This window comes from Ambystoma mexicanum, chromosome 10, assembly GCF_040938575.1.
Source record: "Ambystoma mexicanum isolate Mex_15411 chromosome 10, UKY_AmexF1_1, whole genome shotgun sequence".
NCBI lineage: Eukaryota > Metazoa > Chordata > Amphibia > Caudata > Ambystomatidae > Ambystoma > Ambystoma mexicanum.
Window position 1 is genome coordinate 404,908,685 of NC_090932.1, and position 12,541 is coordinate 404,921,225.

Here is a 12,541-nt window from a genome sequence, read left to right on the forward strand (position 1 = left end):
TGTGGTTTCTACTCACTTTGAGAGTCCGCAGCCATTGCTTTGAGCTCACTGTACTTTTCACAAAGGAGGAATATCCATTTACATATCATTCTTTGTCCCGCCCACCCGGGCAGTCCAGCACCGAAACGCTAGTCAAACCTCCTTTGAACAACAGTACCAACAGCAACCCCATACATGTGTTTCAGCATGTTGCTGTAGGTAAATCCCCCATGCCAGGGCCATAATCGTAGTCTGGCAGTGTGTGAGAAGTGGTGCTAATTCCTTTATAGCAAATATTTTCCCACACCACCATACTTGACTCAATGGGCCTTATAACAAGACTGGCTGTCCGAACGTAAGGGTGCCGGTAGCAATATACCCACACCCTTTCTGGACCGCCAGACTACGAGAATGCCTGCAGGGGCCAGTATCCCGACAGGTCTGACCTGCCAGGAGCACTGGCCTCTGCAGGCATGCTTTTAACAGAAGCACCGTTACTGTTAGCACTGTTACTGACAACCTTGTAACGAGGCACACATGTCTAGAAATGTCTTAGCTGAGGCCGAATGAAATATAATAAAACAAAATAAAGTCAGAGAATCAAGCAAATACTCCTACATGTTGGTGTGTTGTGCCACACAACCCCCTACTCATTGTTCACAACCTCCAACATATTTTCTGAACGCCAAAACATGTTCTTCCCCCAAACTATTTCAACAAGTGTGCGTCTTTGAACAATTGTACGGCTTGTTTTCTGTGTAAGTTCACCTGTCAAAACAAGTTGGCCCAATTCATATTCCTCCTCTGGTGCACTGCTCGAAGTATATTCAAGAGGGTATTGTGCTGCATCACACAGCCAATTAACCTGAAACTAATTTCCCACCATGCCTCTAACCGTTTTTCCAGCACCTCCAACATGTTCTCCACCCCCAAATAATTAAACTGCTTGATTTGCTTGTGAGTGCACCTGTTAAAATACTTCAGCCTTCTTCTCACAGTGTGTTTATGCAGTTGGTGTTTTGCACCATATATCCATAAAGCTATCCAATAAATGCTCACCAGCTCCAATAATTATTCCACAACCCACAAATATTATCTTCAATCAAAACAATGTTGTGTGTGAGTACACCCATTCAAACAAACTTACCCAGCACAAATTCTGCTCACCGTGTGTACAAGAAGACTTCAGTTGCATCTGTATTATGTTGTGTCCTCTTGCCTGGATGCACTTAGTGATGTCATGGTGACAATGTTGTCTGAGTGCCTGGAGTGTTGGCGTGTTGTGGTTTGAGTGTAGGATTTACAGCCCAGGCAGTTGGAACCATGTAGCCTGGTGGTGGGAGCCAGTAGGCTCTACTCCAGTCCTGTCCTGCTCTGTTTCTAACTGATGTTACCTGAATACCTAAATAAAGGAACTTGCGTCAAATATTACCTGCTGTCTCCAGAAACCTGATTTTCAACAAACACACAGCCAATCAAGGCAACCGCGAGGGAGCAAAAGTGTGCAGGAAGAGACCAAGAGAGAGAAAGAGAGAGAGAAAGAGGGTGGGTGAAAGAAACAGAGGAAAACGCATGAAGTGAGAGGTGTTGTTGACACTACTGGGGACTTAGTAGACTAGTATGGACAAATGGCCTCATTACAAGTTGGGCAGTGTGGTAAAAATGGCCAGTAATTCAGCAGTAATTCCATTACTGCACCACACAACTACGCATTTTGCTGAGAGGAGGAGCATTTAACTCCAGCTAAAATCTGGAGGTAAATCTGCAATCTTACTGCCAAAAAACGTGAAATCGACAGAATTACCACCCGTGGAACTACTTCTGCGGCAATTCTGCCAAAATCCCCATGCAGTCCAATGGACTCAAATTAATGAGGACTAACACCACCTACCAGCACTTGTAATCCAGTGGTAGTTCCATCAGACCAAGTGGTGGTAACGGTAATTCCATTTGGAGGCATCTTGGTGCTAAATCTGCTGAGATACCACCAAACTTGTGAAGAGGACCAAAGCCCACAAAGTGCCATATAGAAAATTATTTGAAATGTTCCAGCTCTCAAACAGAAAAATAGACCATTTCACACCACCTTCCTCCCTCTCTGAAAGATTCCCAGAAACTGCTGAAGGGATCCAGCAGCAGCTTCCCTATAGATTGGCAATCGACTCTTCCTTTACAAACTCATCAACCTGAATCTCTAAAAGTTCAGGAAGTTTGATGGATCCCAAATATGGTACAAATGTAGGTGATTCAGGATTCAAATAAATATTTAATGTTAAAGAAATATATCAGGATTTAGGAACAAATGTAACAGGTAAATACATGCTTTTTTCGAAATGATGATTGAATACAGAGTCACAATTTAATTTAATTTAAAGAATATCAGACGAGGACAGGGAATACTGAATGGTCAATATTGACAAGTTTGATTACTTTACGTCTCTTTGTTTTTCTATCTGTGTTTTGTCCTCACTCATTAAGGTTCTGAATATACAAGTACCACAGTAGTTGGCGAGGGTGGCACTAGCCGGCCAAACTCATATCCTGGTTTTAGGTTTTACCCTGTTGTTGTTCATGTGGTTCTATTGATAGACCTAGACAAGGGTGCATAGTTTACCACAGTTTGTCAACATTTTTATATTTATGTTCAGATTCAACATTTTAGAGTGAGCATCTCCAGGTTTGTGAGCTTTCATGTTGTTCCTTGTCTTGAGTTAGATAGGCCAACTTTCAAATCCATCCCAGACAAATCCTTTAGAATGTGCCCATCTTGTGTGAAGTGTTTACTCACTAGCATCTCTGTTTTGTGGTTTGCGATGGTATGCCTTCATTGGCTCATTTTTATCAGTAGTTCTTGGCAAGTCTCAACAACATACTTTACATTTATTTGCTGCCAATTCTTGCATTTGATGAAACATAGAACATTGGGCGATGTGCGATTGGATCTGAATTGTTTGGCTCTGTGGAGGTTTTACTGCTTAAATGGTGCAGATAAATTGGTCATTTTCACACTTGCTTACATTGTAGGGTAGATTTGGGTTATATTTGTTCTTAATCTGTTGGAAATGTGATTCTTTTCAAAGATGGTGCTAGACTTTTCTCCGGCTTGCATAAAATGATGGTGGTTTCCTTGAAAATATCTCAAAGTTCATTATCCCTGCAGAATTTGTTTTCAATTTCTTAACCAGACAATTCAGTAGTATTTTTAGGGCTGGATGTTAAGTGATCAAAAGTGGTATTGGTACTCTATTTTCACAGTCTCATTATTTTTAACATATTGTCTTCCAGTGTTTTCAATGTACAATCAAATTGTCTGTCAATTTCTCAGAGTGAGTGGCCCTTTTGTAGGCAGACTGAGTGTGACAAGTTGATGATCCCTTATCTTGCTTTTGGAAAATATACATTGATACCGGATGGACTGGCATTATATAATAAATTTTTTTTGTGACTCAAATGGAAACATGTCAATGTATCATTGTACGTTGCTATTTCCACATGCCCTTTTCATCAAACAGAAATAGTGGCATCCAGAAAGTGCATGTTGGCTTTGGAGAATTCTATGTTGAACGTAATGCAGGTTCTCTGTATAAAGGTCACCCCTTTAAGGGCACTCCTAAAAAAAGGGACTTTTTGGCTGCACTGGAGCAGCCTCAACCAGGCTGTAATTAGGCAGAATGCCCGCCCCCTGACCATGCCCCCTTCCCCCAGCCGTGGCTGCCCACCTGTGTTTGCCAGGTATGATGTGTACTCGTTGCTCCCCTCCATGTCCCCACACGCCCAACAGAAACCACTACCCTGCTTGCTTTTCCTAAGCCAACCCCTCTTCAGTCATCTTGCAGCATTTTGATCACTCTGTGCTCTACTATTCCTTTGGTGGGATTCTGTCAGCTCATTTCCTGTGTGGCCTCTTTTGTGGGCAGTACAGGGATCATTTCCCACAGACCTGTGCATGTTAATGGACTGGTGTGTCCCACTGAGTCATTCATTTGGGTTCTTGGGAATCTTCTCCTTCAGTGCAAATAAAAGACATGTCTCAAAGGTATCACAGGTATGTCAGTGGTTTCTGCAATTGTTGTTATAAGTGTTCTTTCTCGAGGTTATCTATGAAAATGTTAGTATACAAGAGCGTCATTAATGCGTCCAAGTTCTTTCCAGCCTTTTGTAGGAGCATAACTTTTTCAGATAGTCAAATAAAGGTCGTCACAACTTTGACTTTGTGTCATTTTTGCAGAAATGTAACTTTGACAGTCTATTAATATAAGGTGCATAGACTCCTATATTAATCTGCACTTCTGATGGACCAGCCACCATTGTTTATCTTTGCCCTTCCTTAGGATTGTCCCCAGTTTGGAGTTAGAAGGTGCCTTTAAATTGAATAACATCTATGCTACATTCTTCTATGGAACTGTTCTGAATTATAAAGATCTGATCAGAGTTCAGGTAAGAATAAGAAGAATGTATGTTGTTTGTTTTCAATGTAACATGGGAAGAGGACATGATAATGGGTTACTACTTCCTAGTCTAAGGCTTACATTGTGCATATAAGTTAGATATGGCGATAACACACAGATGGTACATTTCTCCTAGGGTAAAATTAGTGAATACTTGCAATATAGTATGGTATGAATATGGTAACTATTTTGATATGATAGGTTATTTATAACGTGCTTAATACCCAGAGGTTTCTAAGAACGGACCCAGGGATCGAACCTGTGTTGCTCTGTGTCATCTTGCTTCCAAGGCGATCACAGATCACATTGCCCCTAGGCTATCCTCTCGAGACTAATATGGACTCTCAGATAAAATATATATTAATATCCCCTGAATTGGGCATCCCAGTTCAAAAATGATTTAGAATCTCCTTTTGGATTTGTGATCAAATATAGTAGTAGCTGATATTTGTCATGTGATAAGGGATGAAATAGACCTGTCAACGATTGGATTTCTCCTGTTAGTTAATTGACCTTTGCATTACATGTATGCCTTTATCTGAAGGCTGCACGACATGATGACATATGGAGATTTGATTGAACATGTGAAGTCAATAGATTTACACATTTACCGTTTTAGTCCTGTTCTTACTGTGGCATTTACGTCAGTGTACAGAATCCCAGTGAATATCTTATCTATTCATACACCTATTTATTTTTGTCTGTCCTTTATTGGTGCTATGTATTTATAAAAAAGGAGAAAGAGTTAATTTTTTACACTTATCTCATCAACCAAACTACAGGACCACTGATTTTCCGGCACCATCAGTCCTTAAAAAATAGACTGTATGCAATTGTATTTCAAACATTTCTAAAGTTCATTTATTCAAAATATTCATGAAAAAACATATAGACCCAAACTTCAAACACAGTGAAAAAAGTTATACATAAAAGTTCAAACTCCGTGAAAAAAGTTATACATAAAAGTTCATTGGTATTGGTGCTATTCAGCAGCCTGAACACCCTCACGTTATGCCACAGTGCTTTCATGGCAAACATAATATGGGTTAGGGATATTTTCTTTTCAATTAATATAACATTTACACAATGCTTTTTGAATAGGATACATAGCAGTGAGCAGACATTTCGAAAGAGGGTAGGGTGAGGGGTCAGATGTAAGTACTTGACGGAACAATAGAAGACATGGACAGAAGTAAGAATGATATATAGGACACCAGTGTTGACTTTCTGATAGAAGAATAATGTGCTGATAAAAAAGGTGGTAGAGTCAGGTTTTCAAGTATTTGCTGAAGGATACTATTGTGATAGAGTGGTATTGAGTTACACAAGTGGTATGCTAAACATGCACAGGTGGATCTCATGCATTATTTGATGATGCGTAAGGGTGTTTCTAATCTGAGGGTTCCTTGGAGTCTTTTTCCTCGGACGCCTCTGTGTATGCTAAGCTCGTAAAAGAGCCATATGTAATTTTGGAGCTAAAGGGAGCTGTTATTATGCAGGTACCTTAACTTAGTTGCACAACATGAATATTTTAGTTGACGGAGGGATATCCACAAGTACGCCCAAGATAATGAAGTAAAAAAGGAGCAACCCAACCCAGTTAGATAGAAAAGGGATGCATGTATTAAAACAATCTGAAAGAAAAATCAAATCGGCCTGCCATTGTAAAGAAATAATATGCAAAATGTGTTGCTTATATTGTGGGTTTTGAGAAAATGTTTGGTCACTGACTACTGATCTTAAAAACATATACATTGTGTAGCTTGTACTAGTGAATATTTAAGTACTATAACTCCAGAACAGTTACGACACAGAGCAAACTCAATTGAAAAATGGTGGTGGAAAGGTCTGCCACAATATGCCCATGAGAGTTTGTGACCTTGTTTGCAAATTTGCTACTTAATCACATATCCATCAAACCTTTATTTGTTTGGGTCATGTGGCACGATACTAAATTGTAGGGTAGCAACTGAAGATTACCCACTGCTACCTATTTAAAAAAGTGGCTCTGGGATGTCATATATATGGGACCACAAAATGGGCACCAAACAAGAAAGGGGGTGTGGAGGAAATGTGAGAGATGAAGTGCACTGCAATTCTGGATGGTGTCCAGTCAAAGTTTGAAAGACATTGTTTTGAAATGCAATAGTTTCAAAGCAAAAGAATCAAATAAAAAAATTCAATGCCTTTTTTTAAATTTATTTTTTTTTTGGCTTTCATATAGGAAAAAATACTGGGTTTCCCCAAAAAAACAGGGGTTTGGGGACACCCCCCCAAAAAGAAATTACAAAAAATAAACATGCATTCAAATTTTTTTTTCCGGTCCTTTTGTTTCGAAACTATTGCATTTCGAAACAATGTATTCAACCCTTTCACTATAAACCATTCTGGACAGAGAAGTCAAAGCAGTTCCAAAATGAGAGCAGGAGAAGTGGATGAAAATATGTGTAATCTATGTGATTACTGTGAAATAAATACTGTGAATGCTGAAATTGATGATTTTTTGCATTCGATTTTGTACACTTTCTTCGCATTAAAATGCGGGGGGCAGACCCACAAGAGCCCCACACCCTTAACATCCATTCCTAATTATAGCCCTACCCTATATTTGCAACTAAAAGTGTACACATTATTTGCTTTTTAAACTCAACATTTGTGGTCTCGCAGTGATGGGATTCAACATTTTGGTATGATATCAATAACACAAGAGTCCTGGGAGGAATCATATTTGGCAGAAGGTGAAGTATGATAGGTGTACTGTCGGAGCGGTCTCATAGACATAGTGGCTTTATGTGATATATAAGTACCGTTATGTTGACATTTATATTTGCGTTGCTTTTTTTGTTGCTTGGTGAAACAGTTAAAATGAAGCAAAACATGTTTGACATATATTGGTAGCACCAACAGAAGAAGGCTTAATCCAGGGATGGTGCCTGATTCTAAATATATTTTGGTATTAAAGACCATAAAATCCACATTTATACATACAGTCCAACACAATATTACACATACAAAATCACTATCATAAGACCACAATTAACATTAAATATTAAAAGACAAACCACTTCATGCAAAATTAAATTAACTATTATTCTAAATGCCCATATATTTTCTTCTTAATCGCCAAGCTTATTTCATAAATTGTCTCTGGGCCCATATCTCTGAGTCATTCTGAGTACACATAAATATTAGGATGGCTTGCTTAATTATCACAATATTTTGATTACCATATATTGGGAAAATCCATCTTCGTCTTAATGTATCATAAAGAGGACAAAATATAAAGAAATGAGAATAATCCTCTCTCAGTTTGACACACCATATCTGTGTTCCCAACACACCAGTTTCGTATGACAGTTGCCAACGGTAGGACACCCAATTTCTGCTAAAATTGAGATACCTTTCAGGACCAAGTTGCAATTTAAATGCAATAGTAATTTGCCACCTTACCATTAATGCTTATCTTAGACAACTTTGTTAAACAATACTAATCTTTCTATTTCTCTGCTATGACAACTTTACGGACTATGTTCCCTCCGTTTGTGGATGAGCCCATCAGATCTAAGCCCAGATTGGCACTTAACTCAGAAACATAATAGACCCAAAGTAGTTTCTTCACACGCTATAAGCAAGTACCTCCTCTAATGTTAGTCTGTAAGCAAATATAGAAATGGCTGTCGTAATATCATGTAAAAACAGAAGGGGTTTTAGTTTAGCCTCTTACGCTACGCCATTAATCCCTAATTTTAATCAAAGAGATAGCTACAGGGTGCTATTTGACAGCATAACAATCCTCTTTAGGGTGCCCATTTCTCTCTGCTTCAAAAGCATGAGATCTGAGTACCCCCAAATATCAAGACTACATAGTGCCGATGAATTAGCACACACCCTCAGTATTTCTAAGGATTTTGAATTTGCATTACCTCTATAATGTTTCAAAAAGCATTGAACAGCTCCCACCATCCTCTAACATATTTTCCGATACCTAAGTAACCACAGAAATCTACCCTCTCAAATATAGCTTTGCCAAGAGAAATTGTGGGGAAACAATGTCCATTAGTATTAGACCAGCTTAATAATTTAGTCTTGGATAGATTCATTTCCAAACGCATTTGTGATGAAAGAGATGAAAAAGTATTTAACGCGTTTTCAATACCCATCCCCGCCTTGCTTATCAATACAGTATCATTGATATATAGTAGACTTCCTATTTTATTCCCTCCCAATAATCCATATTAACATTTTCAATTTCTGTGGCAATTTAATTACATACAAACTAAAGACAGTGGGAGCTATTATACATCCTTGTCTTACTCTTCTAAAGACATGGAAGGGCTTTGTAAGATGCACCCTGTTACCCAAGTGCATATGTGTCTGTACATAAACTATGTATTACCACTAGAAGCTTCATTAGGATGCTCAACTCAATAAATACTGCCATAGTAGTTCTCTAGGTATTGAATCAAACGCAGAGTGCACATCTATAAAGATCAGAAATAGCTTTTGCTTTCTAAGCTTCAAATATGTATCTCAAAAGAGGATTGGCCTTAAAACTTGATTGGGTAGACTAATACATGGTCTAACACGTGTGTTTAAATCGGAAAGGGCTGCCTTCTGTTGTATGCATGCCTCCAGTCTCGTTAGGAGGATTTCCCCTTATTCCTTGGAGTTTGCACCTGTTAGCGAAATGGACCTATAGTTAGTGGCTCACCATGGTTGCAGTAATGTATTGCTCAATTGCGAAGGCAAAGGTTGAATTTGATGCCTGTGGGAAATGCAATGCTCTATGTGGGTATGATAACATGTGCAGATAAGGGGCCCTTTGATGATCAAGTAGGGGGTAAAATGAAGCAAAATTGCGTGCAGATTGGGGCCTTTTTCCACTGATCTTGACGATGGACACTGCCAGTATTGCTGGTTCTGCCTGAGTGAATGGGGGTAGGGATATTTACTTACATTTATAGCTGTTTGTCAAGGATGTTTGCGGTTTGTGTGTTTGTGGTCTTTGTGTATTAGTGGTGCTGTTTTTATGTTTAGTTGTCTGTGTGTGTACAATTTCTGTGAGTGTTTGTGTGTGTGCGTGTGCGTATATGTATTGGTGTTACTCCCTTATCAAAATAAGATGTGGAGTGTGCAATTGTTTTGCATGAAGTTCCTATGGTCTATACTTTTGGTGACGAGTGTCTGTGTCTGTGTGGTCAACCTGTATGTGTTGTGGGTGTTGAATGTGAGGGTGTGTGAGAGACAGAGATGGAGTGTTTGTGAGCATGAGAGTGGTGTGTGTGTGTGTGTGTGTGTTTCCATCAGGGGTTGTTCTGGGTAAGACACCTGTGCAGGGGGATGTGTCTGAGAAGCACGGGTCCTTTTGGGTTTCCTTATTGTGAAAAGATAATGAAGGGCCTGTGTGAGCCTGCTTGCATCTTATTAAATATGTTCTATGATGCATTTTCTTTTAATGTTTTCATTTGCATTAACATTGAAGGAACTTTTTTTTTGCAACAAACAACATTTTCGTAAAAGAAAAGTAGAAAAAAAAGATAACAGAAAACAAGAAAAAAACCAAAGAGAAAAAATCCAGTTAAGATAGTTTTGCACTTCCAATCTCTCGAAGGACTTCGACCAAAAACTTGATTACTGCAATTATGTGCTTGGTTCTTTGTCCTGTCATTAAAGACTTCCATCAGCCATCAGAATCAGACATTTCAACGTCTGAAAAAAGTGGTCTGAAATGTTTTGTGCGTATGACTCTCAGTGCGGGGCACGGTGTCATAACAGGCAATCTTTCTACACCTCCAAAATGTCCATCTCCTCTGCCTGCGCGAATCCATGTCATGACCCTGCATATCCACTTGTCTTTTTCTGGTGGGTGCAGGCTGTATATCAGGCACATGTCTTAAGCTCCTGAGCAGTCAGTGTCATCGTCCCACATCACTGTGTCCTGCTTTCCCCATTGAAAGGCAAGCCAATGAAAGACACGTGCACAGGCTCTCAACCATCAACTCATTCTTGTATGAATTGCTCATCATGCTGTTCAAACTATGTCAGTCAGGTCTGGGCCTATTCTTGCAGGAATTGCTCATGGTTCTTTCAAAGTTGGGGCTGCTGTTCCTATCTCTCTGGCTAATCCAGAGAATGCACGGAGGTTGCCTAGAAAGGCAGCTTGACCCTTCAGCCTGCTATTTGAAAGAAATACTGAAAAGATAATAAATGGGAACGCGGGAAAAAGGATTAGGCCTTTGATCAAAAAAAGAAAAAAGTTGGGACAAAACAATGGGCTGCAAAGCCACCATGCTCACTCTTTCCTCGTATTAGTTATATTCTTCTTGGATCCTGCTCCGCTTGCATCCTGCTGCATACGATGCCCCCGAAGAAGCTTCTCAGACTAGGTTACAGTGCATGCAGACAGGCATTCCATGTGTGCGTAATGTGTATCTATGTCCTCCCTACCAGCTGCAGTCACTGCAACCACACAGGCAGAGGGTGGCTATGGTAAGAGATGGGTTGTCTCTTGCAATGTATATTTGTCCGGTATAACTCTATTTACTCATAGGTTTATAATAAATCCGTGCTCAGGTTAATGCTATCCCCCTATAAATCGATGGGCACTCTGCTTTGTCAGCCTGGTTAAGAAAACCTGACACCCCTTCCCTTTGCCTCATGTGAAACCTTTATGGGTCCCTAACGCCAGACCTGACAGCCTCTTGTCTTCAGCCTCAGGTTGAAGCTTGAAGTTGAGGAAAACTATGTAAAGCCTAGTGATAGCAAAGGGTTAACATCAAGGAGTTTGAAATAGAAATTGTAGTGTGGTTGTTGTTGAGATACCCTTCACATCAAGTCTATTCAGTGTCAAGTAGTTGAGCAATGGCTACTGCCGGTGAGGAATGAATATTTTCTGTTTTTGTTATATAGGCACAGTTTGCCTTCAAAAGAACAGCACTGCAGTCATGACCATTGCCATATTAAGTGGCAGATAAGCAAGAACCTTTGGTTGTTACAGAAATTACATAGCTCATATGTCTGTGTGGCTGCAAAGTGAGACCCTGTTCAAAAAAAGCTATGCCCCACAGAGGGATAACATGATATCAGGCATTGAATATAGCCTCAGCCTTGCTTTAAGGACACCACTGATGTCATGTGGGTCGTGGTGGTAACTGGGCAGTTAATGCTAACTTTTAGTGATGTGACCCACCTGAAGTAAGGAGAATATATTGTGTGGTTAGGAAAGGCAGTGATGTGTTTGCAGGATACCTGGATCTCAGGTTCTATGAAAATTGCCCGCAGTCCAATATGGCCAAGTAATGGTTTGCTGAGTTCCATTTTGACACTGCAGGCAATATTTAACCATGCCCCCGCACACCCCCATGATTTTTCTGATCTGCTGTGGACAGCCTTGCTGATCTGACCCATCACCCTCTCACCCCCGTACCCTCTGAACTCAGTCCATTCTGTAGTGCGGGGGCCAGTCCCACAGACCTTGATCTCCTGTTAAGCCCCATGAACTTGTTCCTTCAAGACCTTGCCCTCCTCCCTATCCCCCATGCTGTGCCCTACCCTTATGAAACCCAACCCTCCCTATCCCGCAACACACTCCTTACCTATTGCCTCTCTACCTTTCCATGTCACCCTCTTCCTGCATCTCCCTCTCCCTGTATGTGCATTATGAGAAATGCACATACAGTAACTCCTGACCGGCTGATGTGTGAGGAAATCAGCCTATCTGTATAATTCCTGCAATAATAGTGGGTATTTTGGGCTCGGCTAATGCAGTCCTCAACGTTAAAGTTGTTCTGTTAGGAAACATGTTGTTCAAATGTTACTAATTATATGTATCATATCAATGTGTGATTTTTATTTTTCAATAAAGCCCAATAAAAAGTAATGAATATGCATGTGGATGCACCATTTATTGGGACTGCTGTTTTCCATGTCTGATCCACTACAGTTGTAAAGAGGTTAACTGACCCTGTCACACACTGCTATCGAAATCCGAGTTTTGGATGGTGTGTTTGCATCCACACTAGGATATAGCCTGCTTGTTTTCATCCGAACCATTCTAGAGAACACGCCCCCCTCAACTCGAGGTAGCTCCTGTAAAGTGGGATTTAAAAGGAGGG

General features: G+C 40.1%; 1 protein-coding gene across 1 annotated transcript in view; it reads left to right on the top strand.

The window, feature by feature from the left end:
* Positions 1–12,541, top strand: part of LOC138491456 (calcium-activated potassium channel subunit alpha-1-like) — a 1,832,603-nt gene that overhangs the window by 600,016 nt on the left and 1,220,046 nt on the right. Inside the window, exon 11 of the mRNA XM_069617974.1 lies at positions 4,311–4,416. Coding sequence (XP_069474075.1) covers positions 4,311–4,416 — 106 coding nt within the window. The remainder of the gene's footprint in view (positions 1–4,310; positions 4,417–12,541) is intronic.